The 23,979-nt window shown below is 40.7% G+C and overlaps 1 protein-coding gene across 7 annotated transcripts in view; it reads right to left on the bottom strand.

Moving 5' to 3' along the window:
• Positions 1–3,580: 3,580 nt before the first annotated feature.
• LOC146643153 (uncharacterized) overlaps positions 3,581–23,979 on the bottom strand; it is a 73,131-nt gene continuing 52,732 nt past the window's right edge. For 3 of the 7 annotated variants that reach the window (XM_085396193.1, XM_085396194.1, XM_085396196.1), the window contains 7 exons: positions 13,280–13,498; positions 11,684–11,824; positions 9,202–9,357; positions 8,938–9,113; positions 6,703–6,837; positions 5,755–5,892; positions 3,581–4,730 (listed from right to left, as the gene is read on the bottom strand). In XM_085396193.1, coding sequence (XP_085252319.1) covers positions 4,500–4,730; positions 5,755–5,892; positions 6,703–6,837; positions 8,938–9,113; positions 9,202–9,357; positions 11,684–11,824; positions 13,280–13,498 — 1,196 coding nt within the window. In that variant the 3' untranslated portion in view covers positions 3,581–4,499. Of the gene's footprint in view, positions 4,731–5,754; positions 5,893–6,702; positions 6,838–8,937; positions 9,114–9,201; positions 9,358–11,683; positions 11,825–13,279; positions 13,499–17,817; positions 17,924–23,709; positions 23,746–23,979 lie in introns of all 7 variants that reach the window. The other 4 variants (XM_085396189.1, XM_085396190.1, XM_085396191.1 and 1 more) reach the window with 4 other exon arrangements.

The following is a 23,979-nucleotide window of genomic DNA, read 5'->3' as shown; positions in this document are numbered from 1 at the left end:
CAATCATTTGGCGTTTTGGGCGCTAGAACGATTTACAGGCTGAGATCTCAAAGAGGACAAACAGAGGACAGATGATTATCAGAGCAATTAGGGGCATCAGGGTCTTAATCACAGGAGGGTAAGACTGAATCGTTCTCAGTAGCTCTGTCTCAAAGAGACGATGTGAAAAAATAACGCATAATTACATTGATTTGCATTGATTTTATCAGTGGCAGCTGGTCCATGGAGGCAGAGGAGGTTGTTCCTCTTTGGGGGGTTTTGAAATAAAGATGAGGTCAATGCAAGAGGGGAAAAGGATTGAAATAAATCCTTCCCAAAACTCAGCATCATTTATAAAATACATTTTGTCTCTTTCATGCTGACCCGCCCCAACAACCATTCGCACTCACATCACATCCACACCTATAAGCAATATAAATTAATAATTTAATCTAATCCCGACTAACTAAATGCCTTTGGACTGTGGGAGGAAGCCAGAGGGAACATGCAAACCCCACACACAAACACCCCGGCTGTGGGGGAATCAAACTCTGGACCTTCACGCTGTGAGGCAACTGTGCTAACCACCGTGCTGACCAATGTTTCTCAGGTAATGTCTTGATGCACGCTCAATCATCCAGGTAAGTAAATCCCAAAACATTGATTCTGTTCATCTGGACATTTTCAGTGGGAGAAACGTTTCCTCATTCATCCAACTGACTTCCTCAGTCTCAGCTGACTGCAGGTTTCCCCAATCTTATAAACAGTACATTTGTACAAACACTGAATGAATTCAGTTTGCTAGGTTTCTCAAGTAACATTTAAGATTCATCATGAGCTGATGATTCATCTGTTGTGAAATTAAACCCTCAGAACGGCTCCCAAAAAGCTTAAAATGATAAAAGGACTTGAACATACAAGGACACTCTTCTACCTCCCAACGATAATGGAGTCCTCACATGAAGGAGGCTGTTGATTGTGATCAGAGCAGCTGAAGTGTTTTTATGGAACTGCTGGCGACAAGAACGCTGCCACAGGTCAGTAAAGAAACTGCACACTGCTGCTTGAAACACAGCAAGATATTCAAGTATTCAGGCCTTTGCTTTCTCTGACTTGCTTAATATATAATGGGCTCATATAAAAGCTCATTTAAGACAACCTATTTAAACTACCTTACTTTGTAACACATTCCTAACCCAACCTGATGCCTATTCTTTTTTGTACTGGCGATCTTGCTGCTATATTGCCCCAGTAGGGCCAAAAAAATCAAATGCTTTGCATTAATGTAAAACTGTCTTTAAAAGCTGCTGTTAAACACCTGTAATTACATGTTTGTTACAGGTATAAAGACGATGCAGTGCCAAGTTTGAGACGAAAAGGCATAGACACAGATTTTTGCAGGTGACCTTATTGCATATGTATTTATAAGAGCACAAATATTTCAGAGGCGAGAATTCAATGAAGTTAGATACATTTGATTTTTGTAATATTATTTAATGGCAAAAAGGCACTTATTTTCTTATTTTGTGCCAGATGTGGGGCAGCATGGTGGCACGGTGGTTAGCACTGTTGCCGTACAGCAAGAAGGTCCTGAGTTCAATTCCAACATCAGGCCAGGGTCTTTCTGTGTGCAGTTTACATGTTCTCCCCGTGTTTGCGTGGGTTCCCTCCAGGTACTCCGGCTTCCTCCCACCGTCCAAAGACATGCAGCTTGTGGGGATAGGTTAATTGGATAATCCAAATTGCCACTAGGTGTGAATGTGTGAGTGAAAGTGAGTGCGAATGGTTGTCTGTCCCTGTGTGTTGGCCCTGCGACAGACTGGCGACCTGTCCAGGGTGTACCCCGCCTCTCGCCCTATGACAGCTGGGATAGGCTCCAGCGCCCCCCGCGACCCTGAAAAGGATGAGCAGAAGTGAATGGATGGATGGATGGATGTGCCAGATGTGGGTGTGATAGGTGCTGCTAAGAGTTCAGTTGGAGTGATAGAGGCAGATGTTGGAAACACGTTTTTTGGGATGGCCTAATGCACGGGGCTGTAGACGAGTTAATTTTTAAAGTGAGCAAAGCATTTTGCAGTGTTTCAAGTTTTAGTGTCTTGTGAATTGCAAATAAAGAAAACCGCAGAAAGCACAAAAGCTTTTGTGCATCTTTATTCAGCACAAATCACATTTATGCATTTTGCTCTGTATGCCTCTCTAGTATTAGATCTATTACATAACTTATAGAGAAGTCTGGCAAAATACGGCTAATAATGTGACTCAGAGTTGAATTGTTGAGTTGAGTCTTGGCATATGTTGTGTAGCCATCACTGAATTTAATGGGGATTTTGTAAAAAGAGGTTTGTTTATTGCCCTCAGGTAGCTGAGTCAGATTCTTTTCTCTGACTTTGAATAGCTGCAACATCACATGGCATGCAGGGAAAAAAATGTCTGTATTTAACGCACATGGAACAAAAGGAGTAATTTATTAATTCCTGGATTAGTCGGGATCATGGGGTAATTTCTGCACCGTGTTATTCCTCTACACATCCTATAGCCCGGCTGTTATACACAGACTTATACACAGTCCAAAGACAGCCCTTATACTAGAACATATCAATTCACCTTCCCCTCCTGCTCCCACATTACTTCATTTGCTGCTTCTGGAGAGAAACACATGCGTAAAGCTTGTGCTCGTTCACTCTCACTTCCTAATGGATCACCTGCAAACATCCCTTATGATCACTGAGACGTCACTTTTATTTGTCCCGCCTAGTAACTCTGGCCAAATATAAATTCCTGCACATGGCAAAAATAAAGGAGTCCCTATTGAATCATCAAAAATACTTTCTACATGATAACTTTACAAGTGTAACTGTGGTTGTGGTAATCAAATGTAACTGCATTACTGGTAGATACAATAAATGGCAGTTAAAGGAAGAGTTATAGGAAGGTGTTTTACTACAATAAAAGCCATAAAATGAAACTAAAAACTAAGACATAATTCAAATGTTTCAACAATGTTTAGCTCTAGAGTGCAGCGCCCACAGTCAAACGACAGACTCTCAAAGGAGATTCTGAGAGCTTGTATTTCAGTTAGTGATTATTTATTTGACAGTGAGTTGATTCCTTGTGATATTCCAGAGTCTGTTTTTACTTCAGGGTTTTCTAGTAATGTCCTCTTCTAGTTTGGGTTCATGCGTTCATTGTTACTCCAGTGTGTTGAGCTTTATTTTGACCTTTTTTTAATTTGAAGTCTGTTTTCGTGGCTTCCTGATTCCTGATTAGATGGTTGCTGCTCTAGCGTTAGTTTTGAATTCTTCATCTGTGTTAAGCGTCAGCTCCTAGTTTGAGTTGGATGTTTGTGTGTTTGGTTCTCTTGGTGTTCTCGTGTTTGATCCTCCTCATGTCTCATTTTGTGGTTAATTGCCTTTCATGCGTTGGGTAAGCAGCCGATAAATGGCTCACTTTTCCATCATGTCTGCCTTCGTGTCCTGCATAAACCTTGACAGCTCTCCCCTGTTTAGAAAGTTGCTCATTAAGGCAAAGAGGTAACACATTATCTTAATGAAGGCATCACAGGAGAAAAAACGTTTTTGGCACAGAACAGCACAGAGAGGAATTTGTTTCCCAGAATATATATTTTACACACAAACAAAGCTACATTCATACAAACATACATACAGTGTTACATTCATACAAATACATATCGGTTTATTTGATTTTTTCCCTTTTATTATAAAAAGCAATTTGATATATTATTACTTTGTATTACTGTGTTATACTGTTAGGGCTAGTTCACTGTTAAAAAGCATGCACGTTCTTTTGGTTGTGTCCAGAGCAAGTGTTTGCAAATAACTCCAAGTGCATGCCTCAGGTTGCCATGAGTTCTAGATTACGCCGTCTTTACCTCATCAAGACATCTCAGCCGTCAGTCAAACCTAAACACATTAATTAGCCAATCAAACTGCTCTCTGACCAGGTATTTCTGGCCTTGAAGGGGTGTTTATTTTTGCATACAAAAGCCTACTTCTGATGCTGAAAGCATCTTGAAACAGCCACTCTGAATTATTTGCAAACCCTGATTGTGCCCATGTTTGTTGTATTGCACTGAATTTATAAATAGGCCCTTAACTTTTTTCTTCTTATCCTTTCTTTTAATTTTCCCCCATCCCTCTGTTGCCAGTTTGGCTTTCAGTCCTGGTTCTTTGTTCCAGTCAGTCCAAACTGTTTATTGAATACATCTTTATTCTCAAACAGCTTGTTTCAGCAGTCACTGAATTCAAGTCTCTCTTCTGCCTTAAATTAAAGTTAATTAGTCTCATATATGTGATATTCCAGATTTCCCATACTAGACTGGTGGTAGGGGTGTCTCCTTGGCCATAGTGTACATTACATCCCACATTCTCATCGAAAAAAAAGTCGCATTTCCTCGGCCTCAAAGTAGGTAAATATTTGGGAGAGGGAGGGGTTGGGATAATAGCTTGACTGATTATTGAAGTATTAATTTCCAGTTTTTGACAGTGTTTCGTCCAAATGACTCAGTTGGTTGCAACAACAACAATGGAGCCCTCGTCTGCCTCTTCATCTTTCTCTTCCAATGACTGGACGACGCAGGGCGTGACGTCAAAGGGTATCCTCTCTGCGACGGGTTCGGTGGTCTGTGCTGGTAGTCCTGGGCTTGAACCTCTGGTCGAAGGGGCATCTTCCCTCAGCGGGGAGGGCGTCAAAGAGCACGGCTCTGGCTCCAAAGTTAATGTTACCTCTTCTACCTGTGAAGGCAGGAAGTAGAGATTTTTAAGGACATTTGTTCTGTATCGCAGGTGAGTGAAGCTCTGTTATTCATTCTTGTAAGGTGCTTACATGTTGTTCTTACAGATAAGAGCCAATTTTTGAAATAATTGTGCTCTCTAAAATGTTAGTCATGTGTCTGATTTGGGGCAGTAGAACCAATAGAGCTTGCCCGGTTAAGATGCCACCATCCCTTCACCCAAGGGTTTGTCAAGTGGCATTACGCAGGCTTCATTTAGGCATCATGAAGTTTTGGAACCATGGGTGGTTATAATTAGTCAAGTGCTTAGTTATAAATATTTATAAGCAAAAGATTTGACTTTCACTCACCAAAACTACAGCACAGATTTCTAAAACAGTCACTTTTCATGCTGAACTGTGCAAGCAATAAAATTGTCATATAATTTCATTAATAAAAAAACACAACAAACATGGTCAAGAAGTTCAGTTCGGTGACTCGGATAATCTGAAATAATAATAATAGTTATGAAAGATGAAACTGGTTATGGAGACCAAAACTGTTTATGATTTTTTATTGTGCACAGGAGTCTATGGAAATTTGACAAAACTGCAGTTCATCACATGGCCACTTGACTCAATCCCCATAGGTTTCCATATTAAATATTCAGCTTTTTAGCATAAAAATGTAAAACACAGTCTTGGTCTCCATGGATACTTTCCTGTTTGAAACAGCTGGGTTATCTTTTTTTTAATAAATTGTCTCTTGGAGATTGTCAAAGCTTGGCTGCTTTGTTTCCAGGCGGCTGGTAGGTGTGTCTGTGTGATGCAACACGCAGTTTAAGACTGCAGCTTGTTAACTAGTTGATAACCTAGTACTCCACCATGACCACAAATATTAAAAAAAGGTATGGGCTGCTCTTTTATGTACAATATTACTGTTTTAAAATGGGATTGACTTACCTTTACACCCAAGCGGCAGTTTTTAATAATAACGTTTTCCTGATTCTTCAGCGTTTTTAGTACAGTGTATTGTTTCTAACTCACCTTTGTTAGCTCCTCCTCTTCCTCTTCACGCTGTTCAGGGAAGTCTTCAGACTCAGGCTCTGGCTCTTCTCCGACCGTCTCCACCACGCCTCCGACCATGTCAGCCATCTGTGCATTCAAGTGTCCAACGATCTCCACCTGCAACCAGTTAAATTTGACTGAAGCGCTTGTTGAACGGAATTTAAACTGGAAAGGGATTCAACAGGTTAGTGGCATTTTCACACGTAATTTAAACTGACATCCGTCCTTCACTTGGGCTCCAGAAGTCCCTGATAACAGGTAAAATAAAAAGACAAATAAAACAGAAGACGAACAGGAGATGGCCCGACCCAGCATGGTTTTCATCTGCAGGTGGTCAGAGCAAAAGAACATACACTTTAGCTGGGTGCAACAGATACAGATGCCGATTCCAAACGCTGAAACTTGCGGACCTTGTGGCATGCCACTCTGACGACCAGGCTGATTTACACATCTCTTTCAAAACTCATCAAATCCACTTCAGGCAGTCATGCTGAGTGCTCCATGCAGACCTCCAGCCTGTCTCCTACCTTGCAGACTTTCCTGGCAGTTCATCTTTCACTGCTCTACAGATGTGTGCTAAATAGGCCTGCTGATATAAACAAAGCCAGATTCATAAAACAAAGAATTAGCAGAGAAAACACAAAAATATATCAGCATTCAACCTTTATCTTTAATCGAGACCAAACATCATAAACCGTAGCTTCCAGCAGAAACTAGACATGCTGTCACGGCTATGATGACTGCATTGTCTCAGTCACTCTGTAATAGTGACAGGAGACAGAGTCCTATCCTTGCAACTGCATATATAGTCACGCACCCTTGTGTCCTTGCAAACTGTCATAGCCGCTCTGTCAGAACATATTAAACCACCATCGAGTCTGCAAGCTCTGTAATCCGAGCATTTGGATTCAGCAGGCGAGCGCCTACCTGATGTGCCTCAACCTGTGCTGCTCCCCACAGGTCAGCTAGCCGAGGGTGAGTGGGTGGACCGAGGCTGTGGATGGTGCTATTGGGCGTGGCTTGGAGTGAATGGGAGGCACTGTGTAGCCTGTGCTCCATAGACTGTAAAGGGAAGCAAGAATAAAAACAGAATATTCAGGATTTGGCCGTTAATATGTAACCCCGATCAACAATCTCTTGGCTTGTGGCCGCTTATTTTTTAAACTTTTGTTTTTCTCTGGAACAATAAAATTGCCTCCCACTAGGAATCTAAAAACACCCACAACCAACTGCTCCTGACATTTGAATAATGGACGGCGTAGTGCTGTAACGCGCACATATCGCCAAACAAAAGACGAGGCCGCTTTTTTCTTCCAACATTTATCCCAAGGGCTTTTGCAGGAGGTGGAGGACACATACTCTAGTATTTTTTTTTTCCACTCTCTTCTAGTTTGGCTTCTACTTTTAAAATCTCTCTAAATTATGAGGTTGCTGCAGGGAACGGTGAGGAAATGCCTTGACTGGAAGATTTTATTCTAAATGTAACACGTTCAATAGTCTCCTTCTCCGGGGAAGGCATATAATACACACGGTAAAGCTAACAAGCTCATTTCCATTGTGGTCTCGGATCAGTACACCTTTTCTAAGACACAGTCCCTGACCTTTTCAAGTATGTATTTCATAACTCGCAGTTATTTAATGAGCTCTGAGAATGCACCCAATGCAAGAGCAGCCAACAAAGTCTCGGGATGTCACAGTTCACCGTGACTCACTTCGTTTGCAGAAAACCTTCCAGCAGACTGAGAGCTGAAAGTCAGCAGCTGATTTCAACAATATTCAAACTGTCTGCACAAAATGAACCCATAAGAAACTTAAACAAGGTCAGCAAGCGCACATGTTGTGGTAGCAGAAACATGTGGTGTATAGATTTAATAGGACAGCAGACCTAAGGCTGTGTGCATGCATGATTTATACTGGACTGTGTTAGTGTAACAGTTATCTGTGAAGGTGCTTTGAATCTGCTGAGTGGTATTTGTGTTTTCCATTTTAAGAAGCTGCTGCCATCAACACTGCAAAATCTCACCAAACAAGGTGGAAACCTTTCCTTCATGTTGAGAAAGTTAAAGTTCAGCCATCATGGACTTTTTCCCCTAAAGCAGAGGTGTCCAACATAAGGCCCGGGGACCAGAACCAGGCTTAAATCCAGCCCACTGGACATCTTTGGAAAATGTAAAGGAGGGTATTATAATAAGGAGGGCTGTATTTTTATCAGTTTTACAGCTTCACCTTCTGATAAAGACCTCCCCCATGGCCTTTTTTACTACACCAAAGTAACAAGTAAAATATAACAGAAATTTCTATATTATAGAAATTATAATAATTATTATATTTTTTATTTTGATTCATTAATTATGAATTACTAATTTAATTGTGACTGTAGGAGAGTCTAAGTAAAGGCCATAACCCTTTCTATAATTTTCCACATTTGTTTATTTGTCCTGACTATAATTCACTTCTTTCACTTCTTCTTCTATCTTTCTTATATCAAATGGATTGAATGTGTAGTTAAAGATCCTTACACAGACAGAAAAGAATGATTTGGTTCGGCCCACTTAAGATGTAAGTGGGGTGTACGTGCCCCATGATGTAAAAAGAGTTTGATATAAGTATACACAAAGGACAAATTCAGCCTCTAGGTCTGAAAAGTAATCAGAACCTACATCCTTTCTAATGGCCACCAGGGGGCGACCTCTCTAAGTCTGTCTGTAAATAAGTCTTTGGGAAAACGTCTGTACTTGTTGCTTCATGTGTGACCTCAGTAGATGTTTTTTGGATGGGTTTATGTTATGAATTACTACTTTTAAATCTTATTTAATATAACATGTAATTATTTTGTTATGTTATAAACTAGGGTACAAGCAAAGACGTGGCTAACTTGTGATTTACGAGTTATTACCGTATGAGCATTAAATATCCTCTGTTTGTTGTTTTTGTCTGTCCCACACCTTTGTTAAATCTATTTTCAGAAACCCAAGCTGGTGATGATCCTAACACTAAGCTTCAGGCCTCAATCAGCAATGCAGAAACCAGTTGGTGAATAAACAGTGGATACATCCATTTCTTTGATAGAAATTTATCCCTGGTGCCGACATGTCTGATGCATCTGCCGCTGTGTTTATATGAAAAACAGTGCAAGGCTTTATAAAAATCACTTTCACAGACCTGCTGCTGTTGTTGGTACTGCAGAAACTGTTGCTGCTGGTAGTGATGAAGCTGTTGGAGATGTTGGAGTTGACTCTGCTGCTGCAGGGCGAGTTGAACCTGGTGCTGCTGAATGTAACTTCCTACTGTCCCCTCGTACCCCTCACCAGGTGTGCCTCCTGCTCCATTGCTGCCACCTGCAACAACCACAAGACACCCAGTGTGCAGTGCTCAGTGACACAGTCTGGTGCTTAAAGCCTGTAAGAGAGGATGATAAATCATCACCGGCAGCCATGATGTAGGAGCCTGCAGCAGGCGATGCCACGCCCGAGGGCTGGCTGGTGATTGGGTCCCAGGCGTCAGAAGACGACAGGCAGTACAGGCCCTGCGAGACGTAGGTGTGAGGCCAGACATCCGCAGAGGAGTGATGGAGCACCTGGTCTGTACAGGGAAGCACAGACAGATGGTAGGCGTTGTAGAGGAAAACACAGACAGAGAAGACGCTGCTAGGGTGAAGAGGCAGGGGTAAACCAAGTCATGGGCAGAGAAAAATCAAGACGTAGCTGGAGGAGCGGAGCTGGAACGTTCTGTAATTTGTCTTTTTAGTTTGCAAAAGTTTAGGAGTTGGATTAATATGGAAACTTCAATCAGTTTAGATTCAGAGGTTTTACCAAACTATTAACTGTCGCATACTTTTTGGATAAAATGTTACCTATTCTGAGATTTGAAAGCCACAAAAATTAAAAATACCCTAAATTACATTATTTTAGAATAAAAAACAAACAAATTCAGATCTTTCATTTCTCTGAGCTAACTGACATTAAACTGAGATTAAAGCACCTGAGCTGGCGTTTCTACCATAGCTTTGAATGCACAGAGAAAGTTGCAATAAGCAAGCAGCGTGCTCTGAGTGCTAATTACAGCTTAATTATTATCCATGATTACAAACTGTAGTTATGAGGATTTTTTTGTGTGGATGTGTTTAAAAGCTGTTATGGTTATAAGTGGTTATATAATAAATCCTAACAGTTCCAGAATGTTCTTGCTTCTTTCACTTTCAATAAAATATAATCATTATAATTAATAATCATATTATAATTTTGGCTGTTATGTTTTCATGTCTTAGATATACTGGGTCTGGTTTTATTTTAAAACCTAATAATTACTCTCCCTGCACTCTGAAACATTTATTAATGATTAATCATCCATTTATTAAAGTCAGACAGGAGAAAAAGATCTGTAGTTCAGAATTTGTTGCAGATACATTTGGTCAAAATTCACCCAAACTGTACTGTAAAGGTAAACAATGAAATGTTCTTCTTAAACATATGATGGAAATCAACAGATGACTGTTTCTCTTCACTTTGTGACAAACAAAGCACGAAAAAATACTTTTGATAACTCCGCAGCAATATCAGAACCACGCTGTTTTTAATTGCAAACCTTGTTGTGATCTCTTATGGATACTATTTCCTTTCTAATGAACTAAATCTAAATCAGAAGATCTAATATTACACCTCAGCCAGTAGTGTTTATCTAGGCTGATATAAAACAGGGTTAAACCTGACCTCAGCCAAAAGAAACATATGGTAATAACTTTAATAGCAGTATGATTAGCTTATCTACAGAGCAGAGCCATGGAGGGATGCAGCGCTGTGGAGGAGAAACATGCCCTCAGTCCTAATGTGGATATGAAGTAGCTGTGTAACCGTTGTTGTGTGTGTATCCCTTGCACGTGTGTGTATGTTGATGTTGCATGCTAGATAAAGCACTGAGCAGAGCCCATATGGTGGTGTTAATGAGAGCGGGGCTAAGTCCTTGTGCTAACCTACAGGCTCCCTCAGGGCTTGGACAGTGCTCTGCTTTACTAAACACCAGTCAGAACAAACATTTGCCTGCACAGAGAGTTTACAGTGTTACTCTGTATGCAGGTAAATGTTAAAGCGTACACATTAGTTTTACTTTATCTTAGAATGGGAAGAAAAATATGGGAGTATTTCTTGTTTTGCTTTGATTTTTATGAGGATACACAGCCATTCCTGTGAGGCCAGAATGTGTTTGAAACAAATATCTTATCACCCGAGGCTCAAATCAGGATATGAGTTTGCCAACATTTTTCTTTAATAAAACCTTGTGCAAAATTTAAATCGCCTCAACTTTCATCCAGTCTGTTTCTGCCTTTGATGCACGCAGCTCTTTTGGGCTACAGACATGAAGCCCTAACAGAATGTGCTCTGGTATTTCAGCACTGGCAGGCTGTCATCTGAATTTGTCATTTGGAAGTTATTGAGTAAGTGCCCGGTCAGAGTGAAAGGCAGACATGTGCAGCTGTGAGCCTGCCCTCCAAAAGTCCTTTACCCCTGCTTTGGAGACAAACTGACAGGACTCTTTTTTTTTTTCCCGGAGTTCACTGTGTGGTCCAAAGACGTGAGTTTGAGACCTGTTTGAATCTCTTGCACAAAGTGAGTCCGTGTTTTACTTTAACAGCGTTCAGGTTTTAGACACAGTGAGTTAATTTATCACAAATCTCTGTCTCACATTTAACTCTTAGATCCTCTCAGTAGTTCCACATATTGTGTCATCAACATAATTAATCTCTATTGTGTTGATGGCACCAAATGTAGCACCATAGCACCTAATTTACAAGGACCGGGCTTGACATCTAAGACTTAACTGGTCACTCTGCTGTGGCTCACAGCGACCGAACAGTGGGACAAAACAAACGCTAAACCGAGTCACCAAATGGGCCGGCTGGTGATGCACTGACCTCTGCTGGTGATGCTCTCCTGGTTGACCTCACTCAGGTGGGCGACGCTGCCCTGGTTGGAGCCGGCTCCCATGCTCTCCCCGTCCATCGAGTTCCAACCAAACAGAGTCGCCTCAGAAATTGCAAACTGTTGCATGATACCTGAAGATGGAGATAAACAATGCATGTAGCAAGAATGAAAAAATCCCCCGACTCGCTAAAACATCATGAACGTGAAGCAAATCCCAGTCCCTGCTCTGGTACCACATACACATGTTAATTAATGATACAACAACAGTCATTAATATGGATAAACAGCAGGTTTGTGTTGGATTGGAGGAGAATACTGAGGGTTTATTAGACTCATTTTCAAAGAAAGTGCATCACCCTGTTTTTTCTCTGAAAGTGCTGCAGTCATTAATTACCAGCGACAGCTCAGCTAAATATTACCTAAAAATCTGATCAATGTTTCATTTTCTGAAACAACACAAGGTCGTCTAATAACATTTCAGACTTCGTTTTGTTTTAATAAATAGCTGCAATGTTCTGAAACTGACTGCCAAGTATTTGTTATAAGTTTATTAAATCTTTTGTATTCATGTAATTCTAGCCATTAATCAGCATGAGATGAACAAATTTGTAGGATAGATTGATTGTGAATAAAATATGGACGCACAGTTATGGTCTCTGAAAAAATTGGAAAGGATGCAAGTTGGCTTCACTTTCCAGACTCTTTATATCCTGTTTACTGACTTTTTTTTTTTGAACAATTTGCCATTTGTTATTTATGTTTACTAAAAAGTCTACCTTTAGTCTTATATACATAATGACAACCTGCTCATGCAACAGACAACCAAGAAGTCATCCAGTTATTGAGCAACACTTTCAACCTCTGGTTGCACGTCACAAGTGCAAGGTAGTTGCAGAGGTTGTCACCAGACAACGGTGGTCTGACTTGGACTCACTGCAGTTTCTTTCAGAAAGATTAGTGATGATTTGCAAACGCAGGCACTTCAGCAACTCAGTCTGCGCTGAGCAAAACTCATCTACGATGCAGCTTTTTGCAATATAGGACTCAACTCAGCTGTTTGTCCTCGTGGTTGTATTCTGGGTATATTTCTAACAAAAGCAAGATTTCTAAGCTCCTCCTTTCCTCACAGCAAGAAGGTCCCGAGTTCATTTCCACCATCAGGCTGGGTTTTCTGTGTGGAGTTTGCATGTTCACAGGTGTGAATGTGAGTGCGAATGGTTGTCTGTCTCTATGTGTTAGCCCTGCGACAGCCTGGCAACCTGTCCAGGGTGTATCCTGCCTCTCGCCCTAAGTCACCTGGGATAGTCTCCAGCCCCCCCACGACCCTGAACAGGATAAATGGAAGAGAATGATGGATGCACTAATTAATCATTTTCAATATTATCATAAATAGATTGCAAGCTTGACTCCATTTAATCACAAACTGATAACATACTGATTGCGAGTAATCACAGACCCGCTGTCCGTCTGTGGACCAACCATTTCAAAGGCGACAAGATTGCAAAATCATTGCACACAGTTTCCTCAATGCGACTGAAGCATTAGTGTAGCATATTTGCAAATTCAGCACTCAGGTGTGTCCTCACCTGCAGCAAAGCGAGCCTCCTTCTCGCCATCGCTAAGGTCACTGTAAGCGTCGTTCTCCATCCTCCTCTCCTTTTCCCTCTGAAGGTTGGTATGGCCCGCTCCCCCTAGCGGCCCCGCAGATGGTTTGCCCCAGCTCTGCCACTCTATCATGTGGGCCACTCGACCCTGGGCCATGGCGGTGGGCTTGGTCACCTTGTCCTTCATGGAGCGAGTCACACCTACAGGAGGTATGAGGGCGGCAGGAGGGGCAGACCAGCAACACACACGTACAACACACACCACACACACACACACACACACACACAAAAACTCTGTCAAAACTACTTCTGGCCCCTGCAGTTGACTACACCTCCATCTGAGGCTCATGTGGGGGTTGGGGTGGGGGTAGGAGTAGAATGATAATGAGAAATGTGAGGGTCTGTTTAACACTTGAGATGATGATAGGAAATGTTAGCTCAGTAATAAATGAATTTGTGATTGAACGTGATTTTATGACAACAACATGGCACCTATTTAATTTCATTAATCTATAAAAACGCATTCAGTAGTATGCTAGGATCATCAGAATGAGCATGGATGTATTTGTGGGTGAACTGGTGTTTCATTATTTCCAAAGAAGCTCTGCTGACTGCAGTAATATTCAGTCCTTTGGACAGCTTCTAGTCACACCGGCCATGTTTCAGAAGCATTTAGTCTGCACGGGTCTTTTTGTTATTATAAGCCTTCCTCAAGAGGAACATGCTAATATTTATCTCTCTGTGGACCACATTAAACTCTGACCTGAGGATATCAGCTGTCAGCAGTCAACTCGTTTTAAATGTGTCACCTCGGTTATTACCCCAGTACTAATCACCACAACGAGCGTGACAGTCACTCCTCGGCTTCTATAGTGAGACAAATTGTTTAAGATAATAATGATACGTGCTGCGATAGTACAAGATGTTTGATTCAGTATGAGACTTTGTTTGGCATGTGAGTACTCCCCACGGAGACCCAGATGTGTACTCATACTGGTCAAAAAGTTGAGTGTAGACACTCAGTGTGGTGGAGAAACTTCTAGCAACCACTCACCAACCGTTCAGGTTATACACATTTTTCAACCTGTGGTTGCCATGGTGAGGGGATCAGCCAAAAGAAGAAGCAATCACTGACCAGTCTACAGGCCAGTGCAGCCAGGATCTAAGCAGAAGATTTGAACCAGAGCTGTGTGCCCTCACAGATCCTAAAACACTAATATTTTTTTCCATTTTTTTTTATTTGTCTTTTGTAAAACTGAAACATGGCTCTTAAAAGCCATAACTCCACAAATACGTTGTAACTTGACTGATAATATGGGAGAAGCCAGCATATCAATGTGACACAAATTGAAAATATTTTAAAATTAATAATTGCAAGATGGTTTATTAGCTATTAGCCCTAGCATAAAAATAAATATACATTTTTGTATCATATAACTCTCTATCATCTTTATTCACTGCTGAATCTTCGTTTGTATGCACAGCAAACCATGCTTAATCTTTGGTCAGGTGATTGGCAGGAATGATGAGGTCAGAGGTCATCGTGGTTGCCCATGTGCTTGTTAAATTTTGCTCATTTTAACAAAGAACAAAGGATGTCGAGTGAAATGCTGACGAACCCACATTAATAATTACAAGAATTGCTCATCTTCTTGTAAACAGAATGAATGAGGTTCATTAGAATTTACGTGATTAAAAATGTTTTACGGAGCCGAAGAGAGGCAGAAGAAATAGTCCCTCGGTGTAAACAGAACAGGGAGAAGTGTCCACCGGCAAATCTCTGTCCAATTAAGATGCAAATATAGGCTCCAAACTGGGGACATATTCACTGACTCAAATGGGTACGGAGACACTGATCGATTAAAAAATTAAATTAAAATCCAGCAGGCATGAATAAACAAAGAGCGAGCTTTGGAAATTGCTCCCCTGGTCCATGGGGCAAGTAACAGGCTGGGCTAAAAATAGAAACACTTTTCCTCTTAGACAAAGCCAGCCAATCTCATTTGAAAATCAAACAGTCCCTGCAGAGCCTAATTGGGGATGGAAATAGGTGGAAAGAATGGGGATGAAGGATGAGGGAGGGTGTTGGGGTCTTGGCTATTCAAAGGCTCAAAAATATAACACTATACACTGTTAAAAGATAGCTGCAGATGTATTTAAAGTGCACCAGACACAACAGAAAATACATTTTTTACATAAACACTCTGAGATGCTGCACTCAGACAAAAAAGAGCACTACAGTTTGAAGCACAGAGCAAGAGAGAGCACGAAAGAGGCACCGGCCACTTGTAGTCACGACACTGCACAACAGAGTCACAAATATTGGGCCACACCACCAACACCACCACCAGCAGCAGCACTGCCACGGTACAAATACACTACATTTCCCAACACACCTGTGGAGATGCTTCAGTAAGTAATTAAAGTAAGTATTCTTACTTACTTTAGTTTCTTTGAAATCAAAGATCTGATTGAATTTCCATCAATGACTCTGAAATGTGTCCCGTCATTGACGTCTGCTGTTGATATCAGTGGAAGAGAGAGGAAAGTAGGGAGTGATATAGGAAGGGGCACCCACAGGGGCGGCCATGTTGGTTCCAAGCTCCTCCTCCTTCGCCTGCTCTAGAGTGAAGTTGTTTGTTAAGTCAGAGTTTCATTTACAAAGTCCATTGCCGTTTATGGCAATTTGAAAAGATAATTAAACATGTTTTCTTCGAGGGTGTCAGATGATTCTTTGGCCTGCAAGCAGTGTAGAAACCAAGTGATGGAAGAAGCAGAGTGGAGATTTTATCAAGCAAACAGATCTCAGAGGCTGCCCTGGAGGTAAAAACATGTCCGTTTGTTATGTTAAACCAAGGTTCAACTTAACAAAGAGCATTTGACATGTAAGATGTGTAACTGTAAGTTCTGTGGTTTCAGTTTGTGAGGCTCTTGTGTTTTTCATATTCGGTCTAATGAAAGCACAACTTCTTCACCCTGAAGTCCTCCTAAACTCCTTTGTTCACAGGCTATCGAGGTGCCATGAAAAATGTTCCATCTTCCCATTAAAGGTTAAAAACTACCTGATTTCCATTTGGCCCATATCCCTTTCAAGGTCTTCTCCGGGTGCATCTATGGACTGCTGCCAGCACTGCTAATAATTTTTAGAGATCTCCTTGAAAGTCTTGCTCTGACCACCCTCACAAGTGGTTCTTACCTTGGGGTTCTTTCTATAACATCCGAGGATATTTATCTTACAATATAAAGCACTTTACATGACTATTGTTGCTATATATGAAAAAATGAAAGTAAATTGAACTGAATTTTGGTTAAGATGGAAACACATCAGACACGTGGGGCAGGTTTTCATTACGTCAATGTAATGAAAACACTCCTTTCTGAACCATGAATGGGCAGGAAATGGGATGTACCACAGTTTTTGGTTGTTTGATGCTAATCGTCTTAGAACTTTTCAGGATAACTCTGATCCCGGTTGATGAGCACGCTTCTGTTTTTTCTAACTTGATGGACGATTTTTGAGGAGCTTGGACATCATGAGCTCATCTACTGATATTTGATGTTTGGACCCTTAACATGGAAGCCGGGTTGATGCTTGGTCTGTGTGTTTGAGGTCTGTGGTAAAACTGCAGATGCACACATGCAGACGGTCAGAGCGTGACTTCCATCAAGCAATCCCAAAATTAAGCTGTGCCGTTGACATGTTCACAGGGAGACATCCTTAAAAGGAAGACTGACCAAATCTAAATGCGCTCAAATATTATAGTTATTTGGATTTTGGATAGTAAGCCAACTGTTCTTCTTTGGTGTTGGTGTTGTTTACAAAAAGCTTTAATAATCACAGGTTGATGGGGGCATATGCTAACTACCACTGATGGTTCAGGAGGGGTTGTCTACACTGTATTAGGACGTAAGAAATTATTTACTGTTCAGAAGTTCTTTGATCAGTCAAACGACTCTTTTCACTGCATTTTTGCATTTGTTGTCAAATTGCATGGGCAGAGCTTTTCCAGATTTTATTTCCAGACTACTCTTTCTATTTTGTAGTTTATTATAACTGAAAGGTCAGCCTGCACCTTCTGTCTAAACCAGTGTGACTGCCACCGCTTTATCACCCTCTGAGAAAAGTTTGCAGAAGGGAAAAAAAACCCCACTCTGCAAAGAGGAATGAATGGTTTGGTTGCCTTAAATAAAGGGCAACACAAAGATTTAAAGTTAAGTCAAAGTAATTACCAATTAGAAGAGAAAAATGACAAGAGATTACACAGTCCATTTAGCCTCATTTATACTGGTGATTCCCATTAAACCAAACCACACACTGATCATTTGGCTGCTGCACTAATGTGTCACCAACCAATCATCTGAATAACACGCAAGAAGAAACCAAAAATTATCTTTTGCACAGCAGGGAAAGGAGATGCAGCCCCTGCCAGAGCTCAACAACAACTTCACTCTTGATCCACCGTGGAGCATGTGGAGGCAACATGGGGGCTGTTTTACCATCTAGCAGCACAGACACACACCTGACACACCTGACAGAGAGGACTTAGCCAGGGCACCGATCCCATAGGTGTTGGTGGGCTTCCTCTTGAGACGAGGCAGAATGGAAGTAGTGTCCTCCATGGACAACTAAAGAGAGAGGAGAGGTAAATGTGGTATTGGTGCAGCACAGGGGTGGACAGAAGGAGGAGGAGAGATAATAGAACCAGAACAGGTGAGAGAGATAAATGCAAGAAAGGAAAAAAAAGGGAATAAAAGAAATTGAGGTGAAGAGGGCAGACGATACAAGACTCAGAAAACAGTCTGATGGAGTGAGAAAGAGAAGAGAGGTTGTAGCAGAGGAGATAAGATAGAAGGGTTAATTATTTGAGCACTTTGTAAATGGCTTACAGGGATCGTTGAAGAGAAGAGAATTATTGATATTCTGTGTCTCAAAGGAAAAATTAATGATAAAGTGTTGATTTAAAACCAAATTAAAAGGGTAGCAATCTATTGTGAGCTCAGCAGCTATTATTTGACATAAAACCATCCTGAAAAATGTGATATTGAACAGATATTGAAGGCAGAGTGTTGTCGCATTACAAAGATTACCTGTAGCGCATTTTGCTGTGACTCCATTGTTGGATATTACTCACTGTCTCGTCTATCACCGTGAATGTTACCAACCCAAATATGCTCAGCTGTTTCTGCATTTTACCAGGAAAACGTTGGAGGCTTGTTGTGAATACATGAAGTCGTGAGACTGACACCAACAACCGCTCCTCAATTTACAAAATCAGGTCATACAATTAGTGTCAAACACCACTCTGTTGGATATCAGATGCCGTATATGTCGTATCGTATCTACAGAAATCCTGAACACTGAACAGTAACCTTTTTTCAGGTTTAAAACTCTGTGAGAGAGTGAGTTGCACGTTTTGTAAGCCGAGGAATGGTGGTTTGTGTTTTTTGGGAGCTTTGCATTTTGCATTTGTTTTGTTTTCATAAACTTTATATCTACGCTTTCTGGGTGTAACCAGACCCGATCCTTACTAAACCTTTGGTTTTCTCAAGCTGCAACAGTGCTTGTGTTTTTTTTTCACCCAGCAAAGACTACATGTTAAAGATGGCGTCTAGCTCAACTGCTACAATGGCACGCTCTCAAATCATTGGTTAAAGGTGTGGTAAGATTCAGCCAGGCACCGAGTGGTTCTTGGGGGCCTGGAGCCCTGGGACCCTGATCTCTGCTCGCACCGGCCTCTCGCGGCTTCGACTGCCCTTTGCCTCCGGTCCTTTGGGAGTCCCACACCTTAGCCGTGGGTGCCCCACTTAAGGCCTCACTCCTTCTCCTGCTGGGATGGGCGTGCAGATTTCACCAGGATGTGTGGCCTTGGGTCTTCAGTATTCGTGGCTGCCAATGGCCCGGTTCTCCCGGATCCATCTCTGTCTTTCTCTGACTCCTTAGGGGCTGTTATTACGACTTCCCACCCTCATTTTTAAGTGCATTTCATCACAGAGACACACACTCTCTCTTTCACCCTCTCACACACACACACACACATTCTTTTTCTCTTGCCTGTCCTCCCTTAAACATCGTCATACTGTATACCAAATATAATAGAAATAACACGAATAGAAATGATGAAATAAACAGATAAACCCTGAACAAGAGGAGCCTTGTACACAACAGTTCATTCAGCTCATTATTCTGCCCCACAGGACGGGATTTGTTTTTCCTCCTTTGTGCCATATAGCCCACATTCACACTTACAAGCCGCATCTTAAGATTTCTCCAGTATTTAGTCAATAAAATAATGTGTAGAAATAATAATATGTTGATTTCAAGCTATGATCATTCAATGTTTCTTTTGACATTTATTGACAGGAGAGTAGAGCACGCAGGGAAGCAAAGAGAGAGCGAACAGGAAAGAGCAGACTCAAACCGAGGCCCCTGCAGTAACCTTTTCATCTGTGGGTGTTCTTGACTCAACCCTCACGTATCTTTGTGTTCTGATATAAGAGGAAATCACATTGTTGGCGCTATATTTTTACGCTGATTTGAGATTTGTCTCAGGGATGTAAACTACAAGTTTATTTAATCAGGAAGTGAAATTATTTAGATTAGGAATCCTGAGCCGTGATAGGCCGAATTAAACGGGCTTATTTGAAAAAAAAAAAACCCACAAGAACGGAGGAGAACATCCAAAATTCACAGAGAAATCAGCTGTAGTATTGTTAACATCCAAAACATCCCCAAACCTTGTCACCACCGCCACTGTTATAGGAACTTTCTGCTGAACTGCCAATCAAAAGATGTGCAGACAACCCAGCTTAGCCAAGACCAGAACAATTGACATGGATAACTACCAGCACAAACAAAAGATGCATGTTTGGTTTTCGGAGTAAACGGTCCATTAAAGTGAGATGTTTTGTCTTTTATGAATCAACCAGAAGGTCCCCAAAGGAGAATAATTTAAAGTGAAATTTCAAACATAAGTCAACAACAACATACTAATAATGAGAACCTAGATGCTGTTCCTCTCCTTTACACTTAAATAGCTGAATGTTGAACAGTTTTCAAAGCTATAGTTATTCCATAAAAACACTCATGTGTACAGTAAACTTGTGTTACTTCCCGGCAGCAGAGCTCCTGGCAAACAAAGCCAAAAATTAATGAACTCAGAGACTGAGCCCGGCTCTTAATGAGGCCCTCCCAGCGGCTAATTACAGTAAGAAATAATAGGGAAGCACATGGACTCTGTTACACGGGAGGATTTTGTGAGAGATATGATGTAATATTTTGAGTTAAGGTGTATGACTCACAATAAAAAGGCAAACTGATATGATCTGGTCCCTCTGTGGTGTGCAAGTGGAGCATCATCCACACGCTCCTACTTTAAACTGCCTGCATGCACCAGTAACATTATATGGTGTTGTTGCTGGGCAGCCAGAGAGTCAACAGGCATACAGATGAAACTATTACAGCAATCTTCTTCCATTAGTCGTGTATCTGCTTGACTCTGTTTCTCCTCAAATATAATAAACCACAGGTGGACGCCTATTTTGCAACTAAAACCATTGTTCTCCATTAAAATCCTCCTCCAGTCCTTCCAGCAAAGCACAGCCATAGCTAAACCAATATGGCAGAGAAGTGTTTTAATGTGCATTAATCAGCATTTGGTTTTATTTGTAAGGTTAAAAGGGTCACATATTCATATTCATATGCTACATAACTTTGCCGCCCCCTTTCGCTTATGGTTTTTCATTCACTGCATTGTTCAGGCTCACAGCAGGCAACCTCAGCTGCTCTCTACTGCTTTGATTAAACCACTGCAATCACTCCACTCTGTACTGCCAAACAACAGATTGGAGCTGATGGAATATTGAAGAGTGTATGGAGCCAGGATAGGAGCTTAAAGGATCCCGAACTTTAAGATGTATGAACTGACGTTCTTTGCTAACAGCAGAAACAACTTTCTAAAGCAGTAATATGCAAAAGACCCTAGCCTCATTAGCCTGTTTCATGAGCTCTTAATATGCCTTCATATGATCTTAAAATCACTCTACACTAACATTCAGAATGTGGTTTCCTATTAATATGCCATAAACCAGAACAGAGTTCACACAAACACAAACTTTCGTCTTTTTGGAGAGTTTTAAAATGTACTTAAAACAAAATGTACTCTGAAGTAGCTGAATAATGTTTCCCAATTTCCAAATAGCTGAACATTGAAGCTTTCATGCAATGGTGTGTACTCCCTTCATCCTTATTGGTGAAGCTGACAGATGAGAATGTGTGACGGATGTGTTCCTTAGACCTGAGATTATGATGCATTTTTCCCTCATCAGTTTGGCAGCACTGGTGTTTTCCTACTGTATTTAGTTTGTGTTCTTCTTTAAAGGGAGTAGTACACTCCAGTCACCCAGTTCTTAAAAGAAATATAGTCGAGTTTCAGTATAAAGCTCCTTTGCTCTCAGCTAAACAGATTAATTGGTTTTCGCTCTGCAAAGTTGTCTTCATGTATGCAAGTATGATCCGTTAGCATTCTCCCAATAAACTCAAGTGAAGTAACACAATGTGCCACTGGGACTCAGGATGTTGGGTACTGAAAATATGTATGCCTACATATATACACTGTGATATAAAAGTATTTACTGTGTATTTTACATTTTTGTACTGTTCATTTTTGTACATATGCATATTTAGATTGTTAAAATACACACATGTATCATAATTTCACAGATATTTGTCCGTTATTTGAAAGATTGAACTGTTAAATTCAAATGTAATGCTATGGAAATATATATATATAAATGATTCGTATAAACTTTTTTTAAATCAAATAATAATAATTATTATTATTGTTATTTAGGGCGATCGTGGCTCAAGAGTTGGCAGTTCGCCTTGTAATCAGAAGGTTGCCTGTTCGAGCCCCGGCTCGGACACTCTCGGTCCGTGTGTCCTTGGGCAAGACACTTCACCTAAAGTGCTTTGAGGGTCTCAAAAAGCGCGATATGAATGCAATCCATTATTATTTAAAGCAACTGTTAACTGTATATTTCTGTACATTTAAGTATTATTATTCATATTGCCGCATTCATTGACCTTGTTTATAAGTAATTTCATTGTTTAATCACATTAAAATGTTCCTAATTTAATGTTTAAAAGCACTTGAAAAAGGCAAAATCCCATGTAAAATTAGGGCAACAAACTGTATTGTCATTACTGAAAATAACCATATTTTCATGAGAAAGTTATTTTCTGTTATTTTCTGGTATTATTTTGGCGCCACAGCTGCCGGAATATTACTTTTCTTAGGATTTTTTTTTTACGGTGTGTAAGTTACTTGCACAATCATGTGATTCCTAATTAATGATCCCATTAATCGTTGCTTGTACTCCTCTCATGCAGCAGGGACTCCCACTACTCTTTTCATTTAGTTGGAGCTAAGTCACTGTTCTACAAAGGGTTTACACATTTGTATGCAGCCTTCAGTTTTTTATCGGTCTGAAACAGCCATAAATTTTGCAGCGATGAAATTCATTAGCCCCATAATGATTTATGTATTTGTTTGCTATATATCTACATATATGAAAAAGTCTAAATGACTGCCATTAACATTTGCAACATTTAAGATCAATTAACACTTACATGGAGGAAGTTTAAAAAAGAAAACACAGGCATTTCTTAGTGACTCCAAACTTTTAACAAGTAACTTTCAAATAACTGGTGCTGTTGCAAAAAGCTGTTTTTATTATTCCCTACATCACTTTACTAAAGTACCACACCAGTTTATCACTTTAAATAACAGTAAACAAAAACCTCCTTTGTCGGCTGTGTTGCCGATTCATCCAGGATTCTTACTCCCATCTTAAAATCAGTCGGTGCTTTACATCAGAAATGTCTCTGGACCGTTGTTGCATAAAACCCAAAATATGTCTACGCAAGATTATTTTCCTCCAGTCAGCTCCAAGTTGAACAAATGCACATGGTGCAAACAAATTCTGCTGAAGGTACATAAACAGTTGATCCACCTTATCATCCATTGCTTTCAGTTAAAAAAGAAAAAATGACTTGTGCAAAGGCTTCAGCTGTGCATAAGATAAGCTTATTACAGCCTGTTATCTGTGACTCTGTATATATATATGCAGTATATGAAGCTTACAGTACAGTAGATTAGCAGAGAGCTAAGAGTGGAGACGGATGGGGGAGTTTACTGGGAGGGAAATAAAAACTAGGGGATAAGAGAGAGGCAGTGGGAGTGAGAGATAAGAAAGTAAGAAAGAGTGGCAGGAAAAGGTGGAAGGATAAACGAGTGGGATGTCAACTTATGTACTCCAAGTCAAAGCTCAGGTAGTCGGTTAAGTGATGGAAAGGGAAATGACAGGTAGAGGAGATTTGAGGAGAGAAAGGAGATTTAAACAAGGAGACTTACATTGATTCCTTCCCAGGAAAACTCGGCACGGCCATGCTGGGGAAGGAGGGAGAGAAGGGCAGAGGAAAGACGGAGGACAGAGGGGGGAGAAAAGTACAAGAAGGTGTAGCAAAGGAGGGAAGAGAAAAAGGCAGATTAAAAGAGGAGGATGTCAGATATAAAAAGTGCTATTAATTCTGAATTTGAATATTTACATTTTGGATGTGAGGCTTTCGTATTTCATTTTTAAATGCACCAAATTATATATGTTTGTTGCTCTTGTAAAATGAA

Source organism: Rhamphochromis longiceps, linkage group LG22, assembly GCF_057381845.1.
Source record: "Rhamphochromis longiceps isolate RC_006_pf linkage group LG22, R_longiceps_female_GT1.1, whole genome shotgun sequence".
Classification (NCBI taxonomy): domain Eukaryota; kingdom Metazoa; phylum Chordata; class Actinopteri; order Cichliformes; family Cichlidae; genus Rhamphochromis; species Rhamphochromis longiceps.
Note: the sequence above shows the minus strand (reverse complement) of the source record. Positions and strands in the feature narration are given on the sequence as shown.